General features: G+C 38.5%; 1 protein-coding gene across 1 annotated transcript in view; it reads right to left on the bottom strand.

Annotated features, from left to right (window-relative positions):
* Positions 1-25,531, bottom strand: part of MAD1L1 (mitotic arrest deficient 1 like 1) — an 882,417-nt gene that overhangs the window by 461,256 nt on the left and 395,630 nt on the right. Inside the window, exon 12 of the mRNA XM_036741311.1 lies at positions 3,799-3,933. Coding sequence (XP_036597206.1) covers positions 3,799-3,933 — 135 coding nt within the window. The remainder of the gene's footprint in view (positions 1-3,798; positions 3,934-25,531) is intronic.

Below are 25,531 nucleotides of genomic sequence, written 5' to 3'. Positions count from 1 at the left end.
GAGTCCCACAACAATGTTGTCTGGATTGTGCAACATCACCACTCTTCAGATGATGAGCAAGTACACGGGAATGAACTGAATTTTCAGCTGCTGGGAAGCAGAGACTCTGCCTCAAAACATTTTGTTAAACTGAATTGACAGATAATATAATGGCAAATTATCAATGCATAAAGATATATGTGGTATCTTTATCGGTCTTAAAGTTCTCCATCCAGTATTGCAGCGGAAAGGTCATTGGCATCAGAATGATGGAGCCATGCAAAATTCCCCTTAAAAAAAAAAGTGGTTGAAAATCTTTAACCAAGAGCTATTTCATCCCAAGGTTTGGGAAATTCAAGATTCAAAGAGGCAAGATGATGAAAAAATTACGGTGAGATGAATTGGTAATTATATCAATATGGTCATAATCCAACATTTATAATAAATGGTAGAAAGCAGAAGCAAAGAAGAGTAGGAAAAATATAAGGAGAAGTGAAGGATGAAGAGAGGGGAAAAAACTCACAAAAGTGATTGCTGCCTCATCCCTCTTCAAAATTAACCAATAACAAATGCACATAAAGCTATAAAGTATGAAGAACAAACACCTCTGATCGAATATTAACAAGCCCAGTAATTCACTGCATCAAAACAAGACTGCCATCCGTGTTATCAACCCTCAACCAGGCCCCGATTTCCCTTTTTGTCGCAAAATGAGGCATTTCAAAAAATTCAACATTTATTAAGTACCTATTATGTGTAGAAAACTGTCCATGATTCCTTGTGTTCCTCTTTAAGATAAGGCTGAATGATTTAACATCACTTTTGCAGTAGACAAAAACATCTCTCAAAATCACAGGCATCTTCACCTGCCTTTGAGACATGTGCCATCAAAAAAGGGGCTCCTATGGGGGGGGGGGGGCAGCAAGATTCTCTTGAGCCCCTGAAACACTGAAATCAGCTTTCTCTCTATCATCAGATGTCCTCTACGTCATGATCTACAACTGTGCTCCTGGAGAAGAGTGGAGATAATTCTTGCAGGAGGACAGCAGGAGAATAACACAGAAAAACTAAATCTACTCATTATCCTAAATAATCAACAGAATCATCACTTTTAGAATCTCTGGCTAAAAGAAGGCCAGAGGAGGGAAAAGGAAAGATCAAGAGACTAAGATGAACCATTTGATCAGTCCAGGAACAACTGCAAACTTCGCACCCATCCTTTTCCCCATTTGCCTCAACAGAAGATTTTCATTCTCTAATTGGCTTCCCCACCTTATGCTGAAAGCACACTCAGACCTCTCTCACACTTAAAAAATAACCCCAAAACGGCTTTCAATGATCCTAACATACCACTGTCATTCCACCTTTTTCAAACATCTGGACAGAATAATCACTCTCTCCACTTCCACAGACTCCCCAGCCCCTTGCAAAGGGCCTTCTTGAGCTAACCACTCTCCTGAAATTGCTTTTCTCAAGGTCTTTACTGATCTCTAAAAGCCTTTTTCAGACCCTATTATTCTTGACTTTCCTAAAACATTGCACTGTGTGGACCACCTTCTTGATACTGTCTTCTCCCAGGACTTTTGTGACACTGAACTCATAGTTCTCCTGGTATCTTGTCTCTCCATTCATTGTTGGTTCTCCTTCTTCCCCTCCCTCCCCCCACCTATATACTGAATGTACCAGAAGGCCATGTCCCTTGACCTTCTGTGCTCTTCCTACACTCTCTTCTTTTGCAATCTCATCCTCTTCCAGGTTTCAATAACTGATTACTTCTGAAAGTTAGTCAAATTTGTGTCTCCAAACCTGATACATCCTCCAGTTTTAGACCCCCATTTCCAAATGTCTACTACATATTTTCACCTGGATATCCCAATAACATCTTAAATTCAGGATAACATTGACCTCACAGATTTCATTACATGTCCAAAACTGAATGTATCATCTTCCCTCTCCCTTCCCTTCCCCAATCAATCCTGCCCTCCTCCCAACTTCCCTATTTCTGCTAAACATGCCATCATTTCTCCCAGTTTCTAAGGCTTGAAATGTCTAGGTCATACTTGAGGGGGTTTTTGGCTCTCATTTCCCACATTACATCTCTTGCCAAGTCCTACTGATTGTATTGCTATTTGTTAAAGATGGCACCTCCTCACTACTCTCACCTCTACCACTCTAGTTCAGAAACACTTTTTCTTACTACTGATAGCTTCCTTCCAACTGCAATTGATATAAGCTTCTGCTCCTAACTGGTCTATGTTCCAATCCACTTTTCACATATGTCCAGCATAATTTTGCTCATTGCTATTCTGAAAACATCAGTTCCTTGCTCAGAAGTAGAAACTTGTTATCATTGCATTCAAGATCTCCTCCTTCATAGCACTCCAACCTAAGATTAATCTCATGTTACTCTTTCCCATGCTCTACACTCAAGCTAACTGGATTATTCCCTATCTCCTATTGTCATGACGGGTTCTCCCACCTCTGTACTTTTGCTCCACCACTGCCCACGCCAAGGATGGACTCTCCTACTCACTCTCCCATTCCTATTTCTGCCTACTGAAATCTTGCCCCACCTTCAAGGTCCATTTCATGTCATCTACAATGGCTTATCTGATCCAGTCACTCAGAAACAATCTGTCCTTCCTCAATCCTTGAAAAGTACTTTCATAGAGTCTCTCCTTTGCATTTATTGTATGTTATGTTATAGTTCTTTATGTATATGTCTCATTACTCCAGTTTGAGGTTGAGAATTTTGTCTTACTATATCCTTGTGTCACCAGTAGCCCACATATTTGTTCATATACCTTGCACATAGTAGGCACTTAAATGTTTTTTGAATTTCACTGAATTAAAATGAAGAAATGAAATTTGTGCATTTGGAAGTATGGTCCTTCTCTTCAGTGTTGCATCTACATTTTGCCCTCTGAAGAACTGTCAATGCTATCTAGTAAACCCTTAGCAATCCAGCTCCAGGGTCTGACCAAAGATGTAGAAAATTCAAACCTCCTGTTCTTCTGATTTCTCTACCATTTCACTTTTATCAATCAATAACTTGACCAGAAGCTAGGTGAATACTGGAAGAAGAGATAACATGAAGCATTTTGAGTTTTGATAAGAAGTGATACAGTCATGTGTTTTTTATTCTAATAGCTTTAATTTTAATTAATTTAATTTTAATAATTTAATATATTTTATTCTAATAGCTTTAATTACGCTGCTTATTTGCCAAAATGAAAATCTGTATACAAAACAATCACTGTGTATTATTAATGTTGAATTGTATATTGAAAGCAGTAAGAGTTTCCACAATACCAAACAAATCAGTTCTGGGTTTTTCCTGAGATAAAGTTTAACAGCTCCAGCTTCTTCAGTGTTTATCAAAATATAAAAGAAAAAAAAAGTAAAGACCTTTTTTTTTAAGATGACAAATCTGACCCTTGCAGTAAAGAAGGGTAGAAAAGGACATTTCACACATATTCCGATAGGAGGATTGTTCCAAAACAGCACCAAATACTTTTACAATGGAATGACTCCCCAAGCTCTCATGCTCAATTTATTTTCCTTCAAAACCTAAGACACCATAGAGAAATGCCTGGTGTTCTTAACTGGACTTGATAGAGGATTCATTCACTGGCTCAAATATCTTCTCAGGTCATACTGAAAATAAAAATCGGGGCCTTTAAGAATACAAGACAATGATAAAAAATACATCATGCTTTTCAGTGGCAGTAAGTGTACCAAGTATGCCAAGAACCAAAATAAACGGGTACAGTCATCCTTGTTCATCTACAGAGGAGGCTGATTCTAAGGCTCACTTACCTCCATTTCAGCACAACTGGCATGCAAATTCTGCACCAGATCCTCATGAATTTGGAGGGCCAACTGGGGAGGATGCTCTAATGGGGACATATCATTTTCAAAGGAGTCCACGATAGATCTCATTACGTCTCGCTCCTGTAGGCAGAGAAAAACAAGTGAATTTGAATCCTATTACTGCCATTATTAAAAGGCTATTGTGGAACTAAAAAGAGATAAACTGGTATGGTGAATAAAGTGCTAGATATGGAGTCAGGATGACCTAGACTTAACAGTTATATGACCAGGCACAAGTTATTTAACTTCTCTGAAACTCAGGTAACCCTCTGAAGAAAGTACTTGGAATGGAGAGAAGCAAAAAAAAAAAAAAAAAAAAAAGACCCTGGAGGAAAAGATGGAAAGGACAATGTGGCAAAATCCTAGGAAGAAGGTTTGGGCAGGAACGGAATGAAATGATCCCAAGGGAAGTGGACTTGGAAGTAAATAATCCAAATCTCTAGAAAGAGGAGAAAATAGTGATCTGTGTGAATAGGATTGACAATAAGAAGGTAGACTTTATCTAGTGCTCATCTTTCAAAGAGGTTGGAGAAATCCTTTCAAACTTCAGCAGCCCTTTGTTTTATAGAATGATGTATCCCACCAATTAAAAGCAGTGATATCCAAAAGAAAATATGGTCCATACCAAATGATATGGTCCATACCAAATTTCCTTTGATTTCCTAAAGTCATTTGGAACATTTCATTCTTTCACTGGCAATTTCTAAGAGCTACAATCAACATCAGTGAAGAGCCAGAACAATAATCGTAAGAGAGGATAACCATTATCCTGAAGTTATTGAGCCAATGAATCAGCAGGCAAGATAGAGGGGGAACCAAAGCCTTTCAAATATGGCTTCAGAACTGTGTCCAAAAGGCCTTGGGAACAGAATAATGTCTACAGATGATATTCAATGTGCTTCCTGGACCCCTGTGCCCACATCTTCACTCCAACCATTTTCCATTTTCTACTCTCTTACTGCTGTTGCCATAAACAATAACACCAGCAACCAAGACTAGAAGGAGCTAAGACAGTCAGTTCTGCACTCCAAGAGACCAAGTATCCTCATATTTACCCTGTCTATTTTATATACTGTTGTGCAATTACCAAGCTAACTCCCTCCCACTTTCCACTTCTGAGAAGTGGAAATTCTGAGAAGTATAATAAAATTAACACTATTATTGCATTTGAAAAAGGGTATGCCAATGAACTGCTGCACTGTCACTCTCACATAGATAAAACTCCATTCCATGGACACCACTATCCCCTATATTTGTGGTCTTCCCCCCTTTTAGAAATTTAAATTCCCAAAGGGCAGGGATTGTCTGGCTTTTGTATTTGTGAACTCCATGCTTAGTCCATAGCAAGCACTTAAACCCATTCATATGAAATGAGACTAAATTAACAAATTATTAGCATAATCTGGAACTGAAAGAGGAAATGAAGATATCAAAATGATGCACCATTTTCAAGTAAGAGGCAGTTATAATTTTAAAAGTAAGAACTGCAATAAAGGGGAAAGAACATGTCAGAAACTTAAATATCATCCCACTGCACCAAAAAAGGCATGGAGACAGGCTGCAACATGAAAAAAGACATGGAGTGTCAAGAACAAGTGATGAACAAGTGACATGAGAGGTCTTCAAAGTCTGGAAAGGTCCACAAATGTTCACAATGAAATGCAAGTGGCAAATTACAGAATTGAAAGGGTCCTCTGGTTTACTTGGATCCTTCATTTTGGAGCAGATTACCCTAAGAAGAGCAATGTTTGTATCAGACCGTTGCGAATAGCAAACATATTTAATCCATAAGCAATCTCTCCCTCAAGGCAAAAGTTCCTTCTCCTACATGACTAAAGTATGGAAAGAAGCATGAAAAGTATGGCAAAATCATCACTCTACCACCAGCCCTGCTCAGTAGGCCTTGCTGACTCAATCTTCCAACTGAGCTCACAAGTTATCTTCATTTCTGCTATCAGAATTGTAGTTGAATCATCGATGGGGGCTTGAGACTTTTAAAGCTAATAGACTAGCAGTCCAAATCAAGCACCATTTCTCCTTATGACTGAAGATGAAACTCACTATTAGGTTTGTGGTTCATTATAGCCTACAATACCTAGAGGACATCCAAGCTCCAAATCCTATCAGAGGAAGAACAGGCCAGAACAAATCAGACCAAAGTCTGGCACAGTGGTGTCTCTGCCCACTGGGGATCTCACCTCAGCACTTCATGCTGTCCTCCTCCATCAGCCGCATCAAAGGAAAGGCAGGGCAACTCATCCTCAGGTCCTCCTGGGGCCTTCACTCAACTTTCCACCCACCCCAAACACATTGGTCCTTCTTCTCCATTGCGAAGTCGGTACTCCAAAATGTACCTTATTCAGATCATGACAGGGGCTGTACACAATACTCTTATGTCACTCTCCTTCCATGATCAAGGACTTCAGAACCTGGCTCACCAATTTTCTCTCCTCCCAAACTCCTGTTCAAATTCCAGGCAACTTCAACAGCCATGTTGACAATCCATCCAACTCCCTAACCTCCCAATTTCTCAGTTCCTTTCAATTCTTGGCTCTCACCATTATTCAAAAATATTATGCTTCATTAAAAACTCTGACATTCCTCTTTTGATTGCAGACTCCAATCATTCCATAGCTCCTTATGCTTCATACTTCCTAAGCCTATTTGCCCTCATCAAAACCCTCAAATCTCTCCATCCCACAGCACTTTCTCAGGCCATTTCTCCCTACTCTGACTTTAGTGTCTTACCTCTTCAATTCTTACCCTATAGTTAGTTCACCTTGACCCTGTCACCTGCCTTGACTCCCTCACCTCCTTAAAGAGTAGTGATAGAAATCACCACTCATCCCTTGCTAAACCTCAGTTCTGGATTCACATACCACGCTGATTAAATACACTATAAATCTGGGCTTGTACTACAGGAAAACAATCCTTTTACATTTCCGTAATTGATTCCCTGTCTCATTCTCCCCAGAGATCATTCTGAAACCACTCTTCAAATCTCCCAGACATTCTGCTATCTGCTCATCTTATGATCTCGTTTCTTATTTTACTGAGAAAATGGAGGCCATTCACCTTCAGTTTTCTCTCTCTTCCCCCTCCCTTTCTCCTCAAAATTCTTCTCTCTTAGTTAATCTCTATTGAGATGGTCCTTTACTTGACTAAGGACAACTTCTCTACATGTGCTGTTGATGGCAACTCTCTCTCCTCTCCCTCTCTCTCCCTCTCCCTCTCTCTCTCTTTCTCTCTCTCTCTCTCTCTCTCTCTCTCTCAAACTCCAGTCCCTAACTGAATGTGTTCCCATGGCACTATCCTGGGTACTCTTCTCTTCTCTCCATACCATCTTTCTTGATAACAAATTCTCATTGGTTCAATTATCATCTCTGTATAGATGACTCCCAGATCTATAAACCCAGACCTAGACTCTCCTGGGGCAGCTAGGTGATGCAGTGCTGGATCTAGAGTCAGGAAGACTCATCTTCCTGAGTTCAAACCTGGCCTATGTGATCCTGGTCAAGTCACTTAATCCTTTTTGGCTCAGTTCCTCAACTATAAAATGAGCTGGAGAAGGAAATGGCAAACCACTCCAGTATCTTTGCCAAAAAAACCTCAATTACGGTCATGGAGAGTCAGACACAACTGAAGAACAAATGAACAACAACAGACTCTCCACAGAGCTTCGGTGCTGCATCATCAATTGACTACTGGATATTTTCAAGCTGGATATCCTGGAAACATCTCAAAATCAACCTTTCTGCTAAAACCTTCTCCTATTTCAAACTTCATTCTTCCAGTTTCCGAAGATCATACTCTGTATACTATACTCTCTACTCACAAAGACACTGCAGTAGCCCAGACCCTCATCACCTCTTGCCTAAATTACTGAGATATCCTCTTAATTGATAGCCCTGCCTCATATCTCTCGCCACTCTAGCTCATATTATACGGTATTGCCAAATCAATACTGTTGATTTTTCCTTAACATTAGAACTGATCATATCCCTTCCTTACTTAATAATCTCCAATGGTTTCTCCTATTGCCTCTAGGACGAAATATTAACTCTGTTTGTTTTTTAACCTATCTTTACCCTAACCTATCTTTACAGCCCCATTGACATTACAGGCTCAGTGAAATTATGCAATCTGTAATCCAGTCAAACTGGCTTTCTCTCTGTTCCTCACACATAACATGCCTCCCCCCACCACCCCCCATACCTGGAATGCAATCCCCTCTAAACCTCCTTGGGGGAATCATATCTTCCTTCAAGACTCAGCTCATGCAGGACCTTCTATATTAACTCTTTCCTCATTCTCCCAACTGTTTGTAATCTCCTTCTCAAAGTACCTTGTAGTCTATATCTCCTTATATTTACTCTGTATATATTGTGAGAATAGGGAGTGTTTTACTGTTTGTCTTCATATCCCATGAAGGTAGGACAGGGCCTGATACACACTAGTTGCTTAATAAATGTTTCTTGATTAACATTAGTATTTCTAGGCTTCTTGGCCAAGATGATAGGAATCAAATCTGCTTTAAGGGGCTGGTGGGGAAACACTATTAAGCTATAACACAAATTCATGTCTTCATGAATGCCATGTGGAGCTCACCTGCTTTCAATGGGACCCCAAAGGATAATTGTACATTACCCAATCATGGCTTTTTTTGCTCATTTCTCTACACCTTCTCTAACTTCCCATCAAGGCAAAATCTACAAGGGAAATGGTTTCCAATTGGCTTAGAATATCCCATTTTCAAAGCAACCATGAACTCTGGTTCCAGAAAAACTGGGCCCATAATGTAATAAATTTCAGATAACAAATAAGCTTAAAGGGTCAATCCAAATGGCTAGCTATCTCCATCACCAACTTATTAAATCTACTACCAACAAAATGCTAAACCTTAATATAAACCTTAATATTTAAAACTCAATCCTTATCTTCAAGGAACTGAGCTATCCCTCTGAGAAATAAGAGAGGCAAACATAGAGCCAAAGTCCTGAGCTTTATTTTCATAACTGCCACAATGTTAGAATATTAGCAAAAAAAAGTGTGGGAAAAAGAGGCTGTGGTGAGTGGAGGGAAAGATGATAGAATCTATATTCCATTTCTACTTAATGAGGAAACAGCTCCTACCTTCAAAAAATTTTTGGGAAAAAAGATAAGAAAAAGCTGATCTAGTTTGGCTACAAACTCAGTAGGATAATTCATTTCACATCTCTAAGACGCAGTTTCCTTAACTGTAAAATGAACAGATTAAATTAGATAGTCTCTAAAGACTCTTCTACTTCTAAAATTTTGGTTCTAAGAAAAGAGTAGAACACAGTCACCATTCTTAAAAAGTTAGAAAAAAAAACTGCTCAACTATTCAGCATCTTAGAATAATGATTCCCAAGCTTTGGGAAGTTCTGGGACATTCTATCATTATTTTTGTGATATATGCCTTTATCCCAATACCCTTCTTTAAAAAAAAAAAGCCAGCCAAGGGCAAATATTTCTTACATGTAAGTGAAGCAAACTCATCTGTTTGACAGAGTTCATGGAATTATCCTGAGAAAACTAGGAAGACCTTGAAACATAAATCTAGATCTGGGAATAGCTAGTCTCAACTTTGAGGCCTACTGATTCATGTGGCTTGCTCTCATATCAGTGGACATGGAGTTGTCACCTTATCATAAACTTTATAATTAGTTGATAACAAAAAAATCCAATAAGTGAGAAATTAAAGTTACAAATCTAAATGAAACAAGTCACCTTCTGTGGAAAATTTGTTCCTGGAGTAAAGTTTATCTAGTGTCATAATTTTATTGAATTCCTATATCTTCCTATTGACTTTTATAGTTTCAAGCTGGTTACCAGAGTTATCATTATTAGAGTCTCTATGTTGCTCAAAGGGCCAAAGGGGTTTTTCCTTTCATAAACAAGCTGTAATTGTCTCTTTTATTGATCAATAAATCTCTAAACTGCCTTACTTCACTAAAGTTCTATTCTGTTAAGTCTTCAATACTACATAGCTTTCAAAGTAGAAAAATACTAAACAGAAATAAAAATAAAATTTTCCTTCTCTTTTTTTCTTTTTAAGAAATTGTTTTGTCATTAACAATAAAAAACCAAGAAGTCTGCTAGATGACTTTGATAATGGCTTTTTAATGACAGATTCTAGTCACGGTGAAATCCCTTCTATTTCCACATGAGCAACCTTCAACTATTAATCTAAAAACAAACATGTGAGGCCTCGCTTTCATTTTCTTTGCTCCTGCGCAGAGCAGAATCTAAGATTTGCTTGGAAAAGTACAAATCATAATAATATTTTCCATCCCATGATTTTTCAATGGCAGAGAAGCAACCCTACTCCTGGAGGCAAGATTCGCCTCTTGCTTAATTACCAGTGACTGAGAGAGAGAATGTTAATGGATTGTGTTACTTATGAGGAAATCAACTAGAGGATTGTGGAAGGGTATGCATCAGAATTAAACTAGTGCAATTAGTCAGGAGAATGATAAGAATAAAATTGAGGCAGAAAAATATATGAGAAGGAGATTTTTAATAAAAGGCTCAGGTTGAAAGATGGCACCATCCCTCCCTTTGGTATGATGCTCTGTTCCAAAATGGGGGAGATCCCTATAAAAGATAGCCAAGCCAATGCCACTGAAAGGGTCCCTGTGTTAAATTAGGGACTGGCTAAGGTACTAGGGGAGGTCCATATACAATCATCAGGTAAAATAATCAAAAGCCCCATTTTTTCCTACCTCTTCTTTTAGATTTCACGTAGGCATTCCTTCCCCTCAAGGGTAAACAGGATTAAAGATCTGTAACTGGAAAGGACCTCTGAAGTCAAATCCAACTCCCTCATTTCACAGATGAGGAAAGTAAGGCCCCGAGAGCACTTGTATAGAGTCATAAATCACTAAGTGTCTAAGGCCTGATTCAAACTCAAGTCTTCTTAGCTTCACTTCCTATATTTATGTACTATACAGTACCCTTCCTCACATACAGAGAAAATCTGTGTGGAGCAGACCTCTTCTCACTATGGAAATCTTACCTTCCTGATCCCAATTTCAGGTGGTTCTTCGCATGTCTCCAAAGTATATATAATTCATTCCTAACTTTCCAATAGGCCTCCCTCAGGCACTAGCAGTCTCCCTAAAGCACTTCTAGGATGACTTCAATTTAAAAATGTCTTAAAAGATAAATCTACAAAAGTGTAATGCATGTATTGGCCTACACAGACACACACACAAAGATATACACACAGACTCCCACACGCACATTTTGACCACAGACTTTAATCAGAATGGCAGTCAAAACTTGCTATCTGGTCCTGTGATAAAAATGTAAATATAAATAAATAAATGAATGAATGAAATGAATGAAATAATGAATAAAAATTTTAAAAATAAAGAACAACCTTTTCTCAGAATTTTGTTCTTTCTTCACAAACTCTGGTGTAGTCTCTAAGACACCCAAGGCCTCACAATAACATCCTAGAAGTCAGGAAAGATTGTGCTTTTTTGAAATCTAGAAAATGCTCTGTACAATATTATACTGCTCTGAAAGTGCTCAACTGCTTTGATTTTTATGATGAAGAATCCATTTTATTTTCTGGAAACAAAGGGTGCATGAGATTCAAAATATAAATATACGCTATGAGAGCTAGGAAAAAACATGTAAGATCATTCAACCCAATCTTTCATATTCAAGATGAAGAAACTAAAGTCCAGAGAGGGGAAGGGATTTGTCCAAGATCACACAGCAGGTTGCCAAATGTACCCAGGCCACTGTCTTTCCACTACATCATGCATGAAATTAATACATTTAAGCATCATTTCTTCCACCTTCCCTTGCTTTCCAATTTCCCTCCCATCCCTACCTGAAAGTGCCAATGAGTCATAAAATAGCTAAAAATGGATACAAAAGGCAAGGCCTGAATAATCCATCCTTGAGACAAGAACTGACTCTATAACTTGCTGTATGGCAAGTTCTCATCTTCATCAGCATAAATTCAGAACCTGTTGTGCCCAAGGTACAGTCAAGATGCCAACAGGTGCTCAAAGGTGCCAGAAGCCAGAGATGGGTTTTGTACATGAATGGCCACAAGCTGTAGTGTGGAGAAGGATTGCTGAGGAGTCATGGGACTGCCATGCTAGTCCTCATTCCACCCCTGTGAGTTCAGCAAGGCCCGTGTGCTCTCAAAATCTCAGCGTCCTCCTCTGTAAAATGGGAACATTAACGCTGCACTACTTACATCAGTGTCACCGCTGTTGTGAGGAGAACGGTTTGTAAGCTACATCACATCATACAACTGTGAGCTGTGACGATTACAGATCTCAGTCTAGAGAGTCAATTCCACAGTATGAAAAGGACTGAGTAAGGAGCCTGGTATAAATTATAAGACATTAGACATGTCACGCCCCTCTCTGTTGTCAATTTTCTCCTCTGTAAAATGAGATACTGGGACTGAACAATATCTAAAGTTTCTTCCAATTCTAACATTCTGGGATACAAAATCGTATTGAGCTATTTTTGAAGGTTTAGTGAAAACATAATGTAAACCGGGGAAAGAAGGCATAGAGAAAGACTTAGACTAGGGATTTTGGAATTGCAAAGGAGTATCTCTCAAATTAATGCAGGAATAGGGATTCAAATAAAAAGTCGGGGGGGGGGGGAGTCTGAACAATAAAAGACTTCTAAAGCCTGGCACCCTCTAATCAGAACAACTTAGCTTGGTATAGTTTTGAATGGGGATTGAAGGAAGGGCTGGACTAGTCTCTGGAGGGCCCTTCCAGTTCCAGGATTCTATGATTCTGTGTTAATAAGCAAACTTTCAGAAAGGGAGAAAAATGTTCTGGAGTGAGGAGGATGACAAGTCTCCAGACAAGTGACAGGTCTGAGTCAGAGAGGAAGAGGAAAGAGGTTATATGTATTAGTGGAGGCTTCTCATCCAAGTGTTTGTCTGAGAAATCAATATTTATATAGCACCATAAATCTACATGAAACATGGCAATAAATATTCCTGTACACTAAAAGGTGGTATACAGAGAGCAGAGGGGTAATTACTACTTAATGCATTCTGCACACAATGTATCTATACCATGACAAGCCCAAACTAAGAGTTAGGCATATTCCCAATATCAAATACAACCAAGCTAAAGGCAACAAACGCCTAACTCAGATGAATACTATTTGTGAATCAGTCATGAGGCACTAGATTTTAAATAGCATGAGCATTATTCACATATTAACCTGGCTAATTGCTTGGAACTATAATTGGGAAAAACTGTCTGGATAATAGTAACAGAGAAGGTGACAATCATCACCAGCATCACCACCGCCCACTACCATCATCATCAACATCCTCCTCTTCATCATCGTCATCATTCAGTCCTGATGTGAAAATAACTTGCACTCTATTTTTAAGAATAAATACAGGAAAGTACCAATGGAGAAAGAGTGTATATGCATGCACAAACACACACACACACACACACACACACACACACATCCATAAATATACAAACATATGTGTGTGAAAAGAGAAAAAGATGAGAAAAGGTACAGAGAAAGACAAAGGGAGAAGGGAGATGGCAATGACAGAATCTGAGCAAGCAAGAATAAGTGTAACTTAGAGTATGCCCCAGCCAGCAGAGGAATATGTGGAGGAAGATGGATGCAGGGCTAGTTACCCGGGCAACGGGGTAGTTCCACACTCAAACATTACACAATCTAAGGAAACAGGTATTCATACAGCAGTAATATCAATTCAGGGGGCAGTGTTTCTCAAAACCTGGTACATAGAAATATTTCCCCCACTAGATGATAATAGTGTGCTTGATTAATAACTACATCAATGACATATTGGATGGAGCTATCAAAAATTGTAAAAAACAATGTTTTGGCTTCAATGCATCAATAAACATTTATTAAGTGCCTACTATGTGCCCTGCACTGTGTTAAATGCTGGCTATTATGAAAGCTCAAGAGTTCCCATCATCTGTAAAAGAAGTGATTAACTTAGAAAGGTGATGGGAAGAAATGAAGAGCAATAGTGAAAGAGAGAACAAAAGCTATCCAAAAAGGGGAAGAGGGAGGGATTAGGAAAATATATAAATTTAGAACATGATAGCTATGATGTAAAGGTCATAAAAATTTTAATTTCAAAGGCTATTCATAGGACCACAGATTCAATGCTGGAAGAGACTTCAGAAAACATCTAATCTAATTTCATTTTATTGATGAGGAAACTAAGGCCCCAAAATGTTAAAAGACTTGCCCATGCAAAGAATTGTCAACCGAGGGGATGCCCATCAATTGAGGAATGGCTGAAGAAGTTGTGGTATATGATTGTGACGGAATACTACTGTGCTGGTAAGAAAAGATGAAGGGGGTGGTTTCAGAAAAACCTGGGAAGACTTATCTGAACTGAGGCAAAGTGAAGTGAGTAGAACCAGGAGAACATTGTATACAGTAACAGCAACATTGTAGCAATGATTAACTGTGAAATATTTATCAATAAACTGAGCCATGAAAATCCCAAAGAACTGAAGATGAAAAATGCTATCTACCTCCAGGGAGAGAACTGATGAACCATGAGTATAAGCTGAAGCATTTTTCTACCACATTATTTTTCCAGCTTCTCCCCTTGCCCCAACATGGCTAATGTAGAAATGTTTTGTATGAATTCATATTATAAGACTACTGTATTTCTTGATTTCTCAGTGGGTAGGCGAAGGGTGGAAGAAGGGAGAGAATTTGGAAATTAAAAAAGAAAAAGATTTGCCCATGACCATACAGGTAGTAACACCACACAAGTAGCCCTGTTGGCTCATCAAAGCCTTAAGCTTTTCACATGAGCAACAGGGAATGCACAAATTGGAGCTAAGCTTTCTCTCTCATTAAGCTTGTTCTTTACATCCTGTCCAGTCACATACCAGGATTACCCAGGTCTACCCAGAATGGGCCCCTTTCATTCTACTCTACTGCCAGGACCCACTTTCTAGCTTCTCACCTTGCTCTGGGAACAATTATCAAATTATTATCTCTACTGAAGCTGGAAAAGGTATAACAAAATATGGTACCACTAAATATCCCTGTGACTGCCTGGGCTTCCTTGGCCACCATATATCTATCATATCCCCCTATCAGAATGTAAACTCTTTGAGAGCTATTTGGCACATTTCAGGTGCTTAACACATGCTTGCTGACTCACTAACTGATCAATATGCAGCTCCTGGAGAGAAAGAGAAGAGTAAGAGAAAAGAATGAAGAGACAATTCCATCATGTTTGAAGATCATACAGATTCAGTGGACACTGTGGGTGAAGCAGTGCAAGGCATGATTATTAAGAAACGTGCTTAGTTAGGATGTTCAGAAGCAGCCACCCCAGTGAGCATACCTGGTTTCAAATAGAAGAGCTGGGAGCGCTTAATCAATCATAAACATCACTGCTGAGGCCCCCTACCTCCATTAAGCTCCAAAAGTAGCGGCAAATACTAAGAGTAGATGAGCATTTCCTTTGTTCTACCCTGAAAATTAGACTAAGCTCTAATTTGTTTTCATTCTAATAAACTCCCACCTCTCTTCATCACTCCATTTGAGCTGAGATATCTGATTCACTCTCTCCTTTACGCCCACTCAAACCAAGCTCCTTTTAAAAAGGGAGTCATAATTTGTCTCACTCTACAAATGGAGGCTCAGCTTGAGATGAATTTTTCCTTCCTTTTCTCTCTGACTGACTCTCTCTCTCTCTCTCTCTCTCTCTCTCTCTCTCTCTCTCTCTCACCCTCTCTCTCTCTCTCTCTCTCCCAATCATTCAACTGCTCCCTCACAATCAATCTCAGCAAGTCTGGGTCACCTCCACTTACAACTCTTATGCAACACATAAGCTTATATTCACTTTATAACTTTCAGGAAGAAAGAATGAGAACAAGAATAGGAAGGAAGGAAGGGAGGGAGGAAGGAAGGAAGGAAGGAAGGAAGGGAGGGAGGGAGGGAGGAAGGGAGGAAGAAAGGGAGGAAGGAGGGAGGGAGGGAGGGAGGGAGGGAGAAAGGAAGGAAGGAAGGAAGGAAGGAAGGAAGGAAGGAAGGAAGGAAGGAAGGAAGGAAGGAAGGAAGGAAGGAAGGAAGGAAGTTTAGTTTTGTGAACACAAATAGTTCACAATATCCTTTTCTAACACACATCTCTTCAGAGAGCTGATCACTAAGGAGAAAGAATACAATACAAGTAGCAAGTTTAATGTAGTAAATTCTCATCCTGCTCTTCCTTTCATGGCAGAAGTTCACGACACTATCATATTTCTTGCTTGCTTTAGGACTTTCCTTCTGACACATGATAATGATCTCCTCAACCTATTGATAAGATAGGCAACCTATGGCACTCATAACAATAAATATATGGTTGGTTGGCAGAGCCTGTTGGAGCACTGAGGTCATGGATTATAATCCTATCTGGATCAATTAGTTTGTCTCAGTTCCATAACTGAAGATATTTCATCCCAGCCAGTCATTTTATACGGCAAGTGGGAGGAAAAAAGAATGTGGATCTGTTCTTGAAAATCCATCCCCACTACCAGAAACACAACTCAGATGACATGCTCTTGTGATGGTAGGTTGATAGCATCATCTTCACATACCTTAGTGGTAAGATGCTGCCCTATACTTATAAAGAGGTTTTTGTTTTTTAATCAGTGAAGGTACACAAAAGGAAAAAGAAAATGAGGTTATTATACAAAACGTAGATGAAAACTTGCAAAAGCAAAAACTGACACCTCCCAGTGTTAACTTTGTGCCTATTTTCTTGCTAAGTCAAGAGGAGAGAAGAAATTTCAGAAACCCCAGAAAGGCCAAGATATAGGTGTGGTGGCCACTTTTTAGTACCCATAACTGTGGGCCTCAGGATTTTATTACACAAAAATTGCATAATAGAGAGCTTGTGCTATGGTCTCTTTGTTATAGTCAAAGCTAATTCTTTTCAAATAGTGAGAAGCTGCTGAAATACATTAATATTGAAGGTTAAATAAATCTTATTTTAACCCAGAAAACACAGGACTAAATGGTGGTAGCTTCTTATCTTGTTTCCCCTTTTCTTTCCTTTTTTCCTCTCTTCTTTTGCCTATACCTTAGCATGATTGCTGTCTAACCCTTCTTTTACCTCATCCCAAAAAGGAGCTGAGGGCTCTTGTCTAACCTCAGTGAATGAGTGAGGCACTTACTGGAGATTGTCTAAGTCAGAAGTTACAACCACCATGGTTAAAGATACAAACACTCCTCCAAGTCACATTTCATCACACTTGTGACACATCAAAGTGTCAGAATGGGACCAAAGAAATATGCTGCATTTGCAAAAAAACCTGTTGTGGTAAATACCGTACAAAAAAGCATTCAAAATTCCTAAATAAGCGAATACAAAGAAATATATTTGGTAATAAATATTTCTCTTTATCTCTGCAGATGCACTTTAAATAGATATAATTACAAGTATATTACATTATTTATTAGAATTTATTTTATCAATCTTATTAATTATTTAAGTATAACAATAGTTTCATAATTGTAATTATATTGTTTAATTGTTACAATTTAATTATTATATTATTTTACTTCGAAACAAAAATGTTCATGCTACTTTCTCCATTTTCTTTGCCTTGTAGATTATTTTTAAAAAAATGCACTGTGTCAATTGATTGATTCTTCAATGTATTGCTAAATTCAAGTCCTTCCAGTGTTTTGTGTTAAGTTAGGATTCAAATCTAAATCTTTTCTAACTCCAAGTCCAGGACTCTATCCACTATACCATGATACTAACCAGCACCTATTCTGTATAACACATTTCAAGATGCTACAAGAGATAAACCAGAACTAATTTCATTTTAATATAATTAAACAATTTTCAGTGTTCCCCAGAGAAACTGACAGGGCGGGTCCGAGAGATCAGTCACACTGAAGCCCATTTAGAAGCAAGAGAAGGCCTTTGGGATCACTGTGAGTACTAATGGCAAGACTGGTAGGCAGGTTTTTATCACTGTGCCTGGACTCTCCAAAGAGTTAGAAGGGCAGTGGTGAGTCAGATGAATGAGGCAGCTTTGTATCCCTGCTCAGGAAGTTTAATTGCTTTTGAAATGCCTTGTGCCTGTTTCTTCAGCTTTCTCCCCAGCTCCTCATCTATCCTGGTGGTACTAGAGCATTGATTCTTGTTGAGTACAGAAGAAAGGAATAAACAAGCAGTTCAGCCAAGGCCTCAGCCAGTATCTTATGAACTATGTGGACTGACGAAGGGACCTGCCACTAAGATGGCCCTCCCCAGAGAACAAGACCATCCTTCCCCAGTTATGTAGTGGATTATACAGCTCCTCAAAAAGAGAGACTGGCATCGATACATCATTGTCCCTGATGCTAAATTCCAAACCAAATACCTACTTCACCCAAAGCAGGGACTGAATTGTGTAGAAATGACTCAGAAAATTTCTAGGAAGAGAAGAGCTTGGCTCTAGTCACGGCCCCACAAGTGGTCATGAGACCACAGGTAAATTTTCAGTTTTCTCAACTGCAAATGGGAACAACAGAGGAGAGAACTGAACTGAGAATCTTTAAGGTCTTTCCTGGCATAGCCCACAGAAAAATAGAAATGACCACATTGAAACCATAATTTCACCAGGCACAAGGATCACAGCCCTGAACTTACCTCGTTATGCTAATAAGGGCATGATACAATGAAGAGTCTAGTGCCGCTATAAAACATGTACTCTCACTCCCCCCCAAACATATGTTGAAAAGGAAAAAGCATCTATCTAGACAAAGTGAATGAATGATATCTCTCTCTCCCTGGCCAGAACCCACAGCTAGATCCCTGCTTTAACAGACAGAAGCAGGTAAATTAGGGGAAAATAACAAAGGGAAGAATTTAAAGATTCATCTCCATAACTAAATAAGATGTTTAAGAGGCAGTATTGGTTAGTAAACAGAGGGCTAGCCTTCTGCTCAGTCAGGAAAAGCTAGCTTCAAGTGAGTAAGTAAGTCCCTCAGTAAGTCTCCCCAGCAGTAACTTTAACTTACAGAAAAGATGCCAACCTGCGCTGGTGGATGAAATGCACTACACTGACAAGATAAAAAAAAAAAACACAGGACTACTGTCTCTAGGGCATATATAAATGATCAACTGCACATGAATACTAGGTGCCCAATGCTTGGCTAGAAATCATATTAAATTTATGTTATTGGCCATAAGGCATTCAACTAAGCACAGTGGAATCCCTCCTATACCAATCCTGCCTAGGACCCCTGCTACAAAGCAAAATAGTAATCTGAAATTACGTTTGCATAGTGATTTATATTTATTTTCGAAGCCTTTCACTACACATTATCTCACTTAATTTTCACAAACCTGGTGAGGCAGGCAAAGATTACTGTCCCTCAGCTCACTGAAGCTCAGAAAGGCTACATGATGTGACCAAGTTCACATGGAAAGTAACTCTGGAACTAGAGCCCAGGAACTCTGACTCCTCTAACATTGTTGAGGGGATACTGCCTCACCTATACTTAATTCCATACTGAGTAAAGCTAAGATATACAAATAGGTTTCAAGAGAAGTTTGGTTCTCTGACTTTTAGATAGAGAATTCATTTTGCAAAATAATTTATCATGCATCACTTTAAAAACGTACCAAGGAAGGGACTGTGGGAAGAAAGGAACACGAATACAATTTTATCTAGTTGTGAATTACTCCAACTATCTGGGAAAACAATATGAAATCATGCCAGCAAAGTAACTAAAATGTTCATACCTTTTCTCCCAGAAATCCCACAAACTAAGAAATATAAAATGAAGGGTCTCATAAATAACAACGGGCGGCACTTTTTGTAGAAGCGAAGCAATGAAAAACTTGTCCATTCATTGGGAAGTGACTAAACACATCATGGCCAAAGAATATAATGAGATATTATTGGACTATATGAAATGATGAATGAGGGAATACTGGGAAAATTGGAAGATTTATATAAAACAATACAAAGTGAAATAAGCAGAATGAGGAAGACAATGACCACAATAAAGTACACTAAAAGAATATCAAAAAACATCAAAACTTAATGCTGTATAATTATAATGATTAAGGTTGGTCCCAAAGAAGAACCATGAGAACACAGATATCTCTATCTCTTCTTTGCAGAGGGAGAGGATTAGGAGTGTGGAATACTCATATATGGCAGAACTTTATTTTTCTCTTCTTTATTCATCCTTATAAATGATGGCTCTGAGGCAGGGGAGGTGGTAGGAATGTAATGGAAAATGTAGAAGATTAAAAAACAAGAGCTATTAATAAAATCGCAAAAAAAAAAAAAGTAACCAGGTCCCATGCCACAGGCAGCTAGGTGGCTCAGTTGATAGAATTCAGAGCCTGGAGTCAGAAAGACCAGAGTTCAAATGTGACCTCAGACACTTACTAGCTGTGTGACCCTGGGGAAGTCACTTAACTCCTGCCTTGATGGTAAATGAAAAACAAACAAAAATAAACAAATTGGAAAATGAAAGAAAAAAAACCCATACCTAGAGAATGAAATAGCAAACCACTCCAGCATCTTTACCAAGAAAACCCCAAGGGCAGTATCATCCAAGCAGTCACAAAGAGTAACTAAATAACAACCACCACCATGGCACAGTGGATAGAACACTGAACCTGGAGTCAAGAAGATTTGATTTCAAATCCTATATAACACAGTGACAAAAAAAGCAAGTCACTGGCCCTAACTTCTCTGAGCCTCCGTTTCGTTAGGTACAAAATGGAGACAATTACAGCGATAGTATCTGCCTCTCAGGTTTGCTGTGAGCTCCAATGAGATCTTGTAAAGTGCTTTCAGTCGTCTAGCATTTCTTACACACTGACTTCATGCCAGGCATTTGTGCTAAGCACTGAGGGTACAGAGAACAATAAAATAGTCCCTACTCTCAAGGAACTCACAGCCTACTTTGGGGGGGGCCGTGCTGGGGAGAGAAGTTTTGCAAATATTAAAGTGCTTGAAAATACTAAAATATTCCATAGCATTATATAAACATCTGCTATTATTTCACTCTCTGGACTCTAGCACCATGCTACTGCTGCTTGCTCACTCTGCCCTTGTGGCCCCTTTCTCCTATTGCTGAGTTCTTCCCAAAACTTCTATTTTGAGGAAGGGCCCAGACCAGTGATGTTTCACCTTTAGACTGGCCCAAATACAGGTACCTTTCCTCTTTTACTTCCCATTCCCCTCCCCCCCATACTTTTTCCTTCCTTCCTTCTTTGTCTCCACCCCCCCCCCCATTAGAGGGCAGGGCCTGTTTTTCTTTTTGCTTGCATTTGTAACCCCAGCACTTAGCACACCACCTGGCACACAATAAATACTTTATGAATACTTCCTAATTTAAATCACTACTGCTAGTGCTACTACTTAAATCACCTCTCCCTTAGCCATGTTAGAATCTGAATCACAGTGTAAAGGCTACTGAAAACTGCAGAGATGGCACCACCTGTCTATTATTTTCAAGGATATTTTGCAAAGAGCAAATAATCTGAAAAGGAGAGTCCCATTAGTACCTACATTAACTCCTATACTCAATGCCTATGACTTCTCCAAGTTTTCTCCACGTATGCATTATACAAATATAAAACTAAGACCAACTGTGAAAACTGTAAGCTAGTGACAGATCTGACTGGAAAGCTGAATGTCTGAATGATTAAAATAATAATTTTTCCATATATAAATGCAGAAAATGAGAACTTTCCTCCTTCATTGCAAAACAACTCTGCATCTCATTACTGGAATCAATAACAAATGCCACTGGGTTGTTTTTAAAAAAAAAAGAATAAAGGGAGTTTCTGAGTTAGACTGTACTGGGATCCCTTCCCCAGAGGAGATTCTCTTAAAATCATTTTGTGATAGCAAGCATTCATAACAGCCAATCAGCCGAGCCAAGAAATGAAATTAAAGCTTCAAACTAGACTCTGTAGAACAGAGAATGAGGAATCTTCACAGGGCAGATGCTGTAACCAAGACGAAAGGAGTTACTAAACAGTAAGAATTCACTCTTCTTGTCCCAAGAGTTTCACTCATGCATTCTCTCCTAATCAATAAATATAGCTGAATATCAAAACACAGGTCTTTAAATATATATATGTACACAGTACTGATACAATATCCAAAATAAACTTCACACAATTCAAACCAAATTTCTTAACCAACAATTTATAGTCAAGGGATATTTTCACACAAATTCAAGGAACTCTTGGGTTAAGCTAATGGACAATCCCCAATGAATTATAATGTGATTTTGGAATACACAATTTTTTTTTCCTTTGGCCAGCAGATTTACCTTCCTAATCATCTTTATGAAAATGTTTTTGTGCTCCCAGAGTACAAAACATAAAATGGCTAAAACATATGGTCAAGACAACTGCTGAATAGCAGTAAAAATTATGAGGATAATATTTCTTTATATTTTTATAAGGCTCATCTAGATTTCTACAAGGTTTTTCAAAGTCTTTTCACAAAGCCAAAAAAAAAGTCAGATTTGCTCTCTGTATCCCACATGCAGATCTAACCTAAGGAGACTATAAGGTAGGGATCATGCCTTCTACTTCTCTTCTATTAACCAAACTTGCTGGCACGAGACTGGGCACAAAGTAAATGTTCAATACATTACGGCTGAGTGATGATAAGTCTTCCTCAGTTAATAAACAAAGGGAGTAACTGAAAGTTGACTGTATTAAAAATACCTCCTATCAATAACCAAACTAAAAGCATATCTGAAAGCGTCAACGAGCCAATCACCAGATCCTGCACAAGCTGAACCAGGCCTTCTCTTCTTGTGTCAGCCTGTGCTGCTTTGGTAAGAACGAGCTAAAAATTCTGTCATCTAAATGGTCATAACATAAAGTGATACGATGCAACAACCACTAAATAAGAGGAAACTTTGATCATTTCAAGCTCCACTTAAGGAGCTCTATTTAATTTCAAACTACCATTTTATAGGCAAATAGCACAAAACGTGACAGGCAAACTCTAAGCATCCTAAACCATAGTGACTTACCTCCATTTACCACCACCACCACCACCACCACCACCCCAGAAAGGCCAACAAGTCTGGCAAGTGGCATTTCTTAGGACTGTTTACGTGGGCTGAAGTGTTTACAGCAAAGAAAACAATTGGAAGGAATCAAATGTTGCCTTTCTCTACGAACACTAAGAGAATCAAGGAAACATTCTCATCTGAATCATCAGGAAGGAGGAATCAGCACAGTCCGGAAAACGCTTCATTCCTTGCCACACTCCAGGCTGTTGGGTAGAAATAAGTATTCTTAAAGAAGACAGAAGTAAGGGGGCATGGGCAGAGATCCCAATTGGAAGGAAGAAATTTCAACCTTTTCAGGATTTTGGAGAGTGCTAGTGTTACACAGAAGAGAAGGAGGGCAAAAAGGGGGAAACTTTACACTTAAGAGCTTAAAATAATTTGAAGGCTATTCAGGAACAGAAGGAAGCTAGAAGCTCTGAGAAGGAAAAAGCTGCTTGTCCTCCAAAGCCATATAAGTTATTAGGTGAGAGATCATTCAATAAAGGTGACTGGAAGAAGAGAAGAGCGGTACTATCTGGGCGATTTCCAGCTGACAGGAATTAAGGCAGATATTTGTTGAACTGATAACAACATTAGAGAGTTCTGTTCTCTTCCCAGGATATGTATCCAAGACGTAACAGAGAATCTCCCAAGTTTTATCAAAAATGATTACAACTACCCAAATGGGCAAAAAGCACAGAATCAGACAAAATCTAAAAGTAATTGCCAATGATTATGAAGTCTTGGGAAAGAAAATGAAAACCATAGGGGTGCAGAATGTGATTTCCTCACTGTTAGCCATTGAGGCAAGATATGCAGAAGAGAAATATTAATTTGGGAAGAGAACAGATGGCTTAGAAAATGGTGATTGAGAACAGAATTTAAATTTTTGGACAACAGCTTAAAATAAAGAAATGACACAGATTCCTGGCCAGAAATGAAGTAGATTTAACAAAGTCTAGTAAGAATGTAATTGTTGTCATAAACAAGCAAATGAACGCAGTAAAAATAAGTACACAATAATCTGAAAGACCACCAATACTTAGGTCGAGTCACTATTCAAACCATTTCTGGGAAAACTAGAAAGTAGACTGGCTGAAATTAGGTTCAGACCAAGTTCTGATATCATATAACACAATTAGCAGCAAATGAAAAAAAGAATTAATGAGATATAAATTTACATCATCTACAAATTAGAGAAGCACAAAAGAAAACGTCTTCCACAGCTATTAACGTGGGAACCGTTCATGTTGAAAAAAGGGATAGAAATGATCGTTAAAAAGGCCAATTTTGATTATATAAAATTGAAAATTGTTGCACAAACAAAATCAGTAATGATAGAATTAGAAAGAAGATAACCAGGAAAAGAATTTTGTAGCACTTTTTTCTAATAAAGGTCTGCTACATAAGATATAAAGGGAACTGATTAAAATAAATAAAAATGATAGCAATTCCCCAATATATAAATGTTCAAAGACAGTTCTCAAAGGAAGAAATCAAAGCAATCAACAGCCATGTGAAGAAATGCTGTATTGTCACTAATAAAGAAATGTTAATGAAAACATTTGTAATTTTTATAAAATTAAAACATTTCTGAAGATGCACCTTATATTTATCACTCTAGCAAAGATGACGAAAAAGAAAAATGAAAACAGCTGGAGAAGTCCTGGGAAGACAATCATGGTAATATGATATTGGTGGAGCTCTAAATTTGCCCAGCCATTCTAGAAAGCAGTCTGGAACTATGGAACCAAACTGCTTTTGTTTTTCAGTCATTTTTCAGTTGTATCTGATGCTTCATGACTCCATTGGAGGTTTTCTTGGCAAAGATACTGTGGGTTGTCACATCCTTCTCCAGCTCATTTTTTTTTTTTACAGATGAGGAAACTAAGGCCAATGGGGTAAGTGGCTTGCCCAGGAAACACAGCTAGTAAGTGTCTAAGGTTAGATCTGAATTCAACAAGATGAATCTTCCTAACTCAGGCTTGACACTCTCTGCTGCACCACCAAGGAGCCCTTAACTAAACTGTACGTATTCTTCAACCCAGCGATAGTATTCCTAGGCCTCTACTCCAAAGAAATTAAAGGAGGAAAAGGACCCATGCGAACAAAAATACTTACAGTAGCACATTTTGCTACAGAAAAGAACTGGAAACAAAATGGGTATCCATTAATTTGGAATGGCTATGGTAAATGAACACAATAGAACATAATTGTACCATAAGAAATGATGAAAGGGATAGTTTCATAGAAACCTGGAAAAGTCTGTATGAACTGATAACAGAATGAATTGATAACAATTTCTACAATAACAACAATTTAAAGAAAATCAACTCTGAAACACTTAAGACCTGTGTTCAGGGTAATAAACACAATGCCTGATGACTGATGAGGACTGATGAAAATCAGAAATATATTTTTGTTCTTGGAAAATGGGTAAATTTGTTCTGCTTGACTATGCTTATTTCTTACAGTGACTGAGTTATTCCCATTTGTTTTTCTATTTAAGGTAAGGGTTGCAACTATAACAAGTATTGATTTTTTTTTTAAGGAGAAAAAAGAAAAAGGTCATTGAAACTTTTTTTTTAAATATGCAGAGAAGATCTAA

The sequence above is a fragment of the Trichosurus vulpecula genome, chromosome 1 (assembly GCF_011100635.1).
Source record: "Trichosurus vulpecula isolate mTriVul1 chromosome 1, mTriVul1.pri, whole genome shotgun sequence".
Taxonomy (NCBI): domain Eukaryota; kingdom Metazoa; phylum Chordata; class Mammalia; order Diprotodontia; family Phalangeridae; genus Trichosurus; species Trichosurus vulpecula.
Note: the sequence above shows the minus strand (reverse complement) of the source record. Positions and strands in the feature narration are given on the sequence as shown.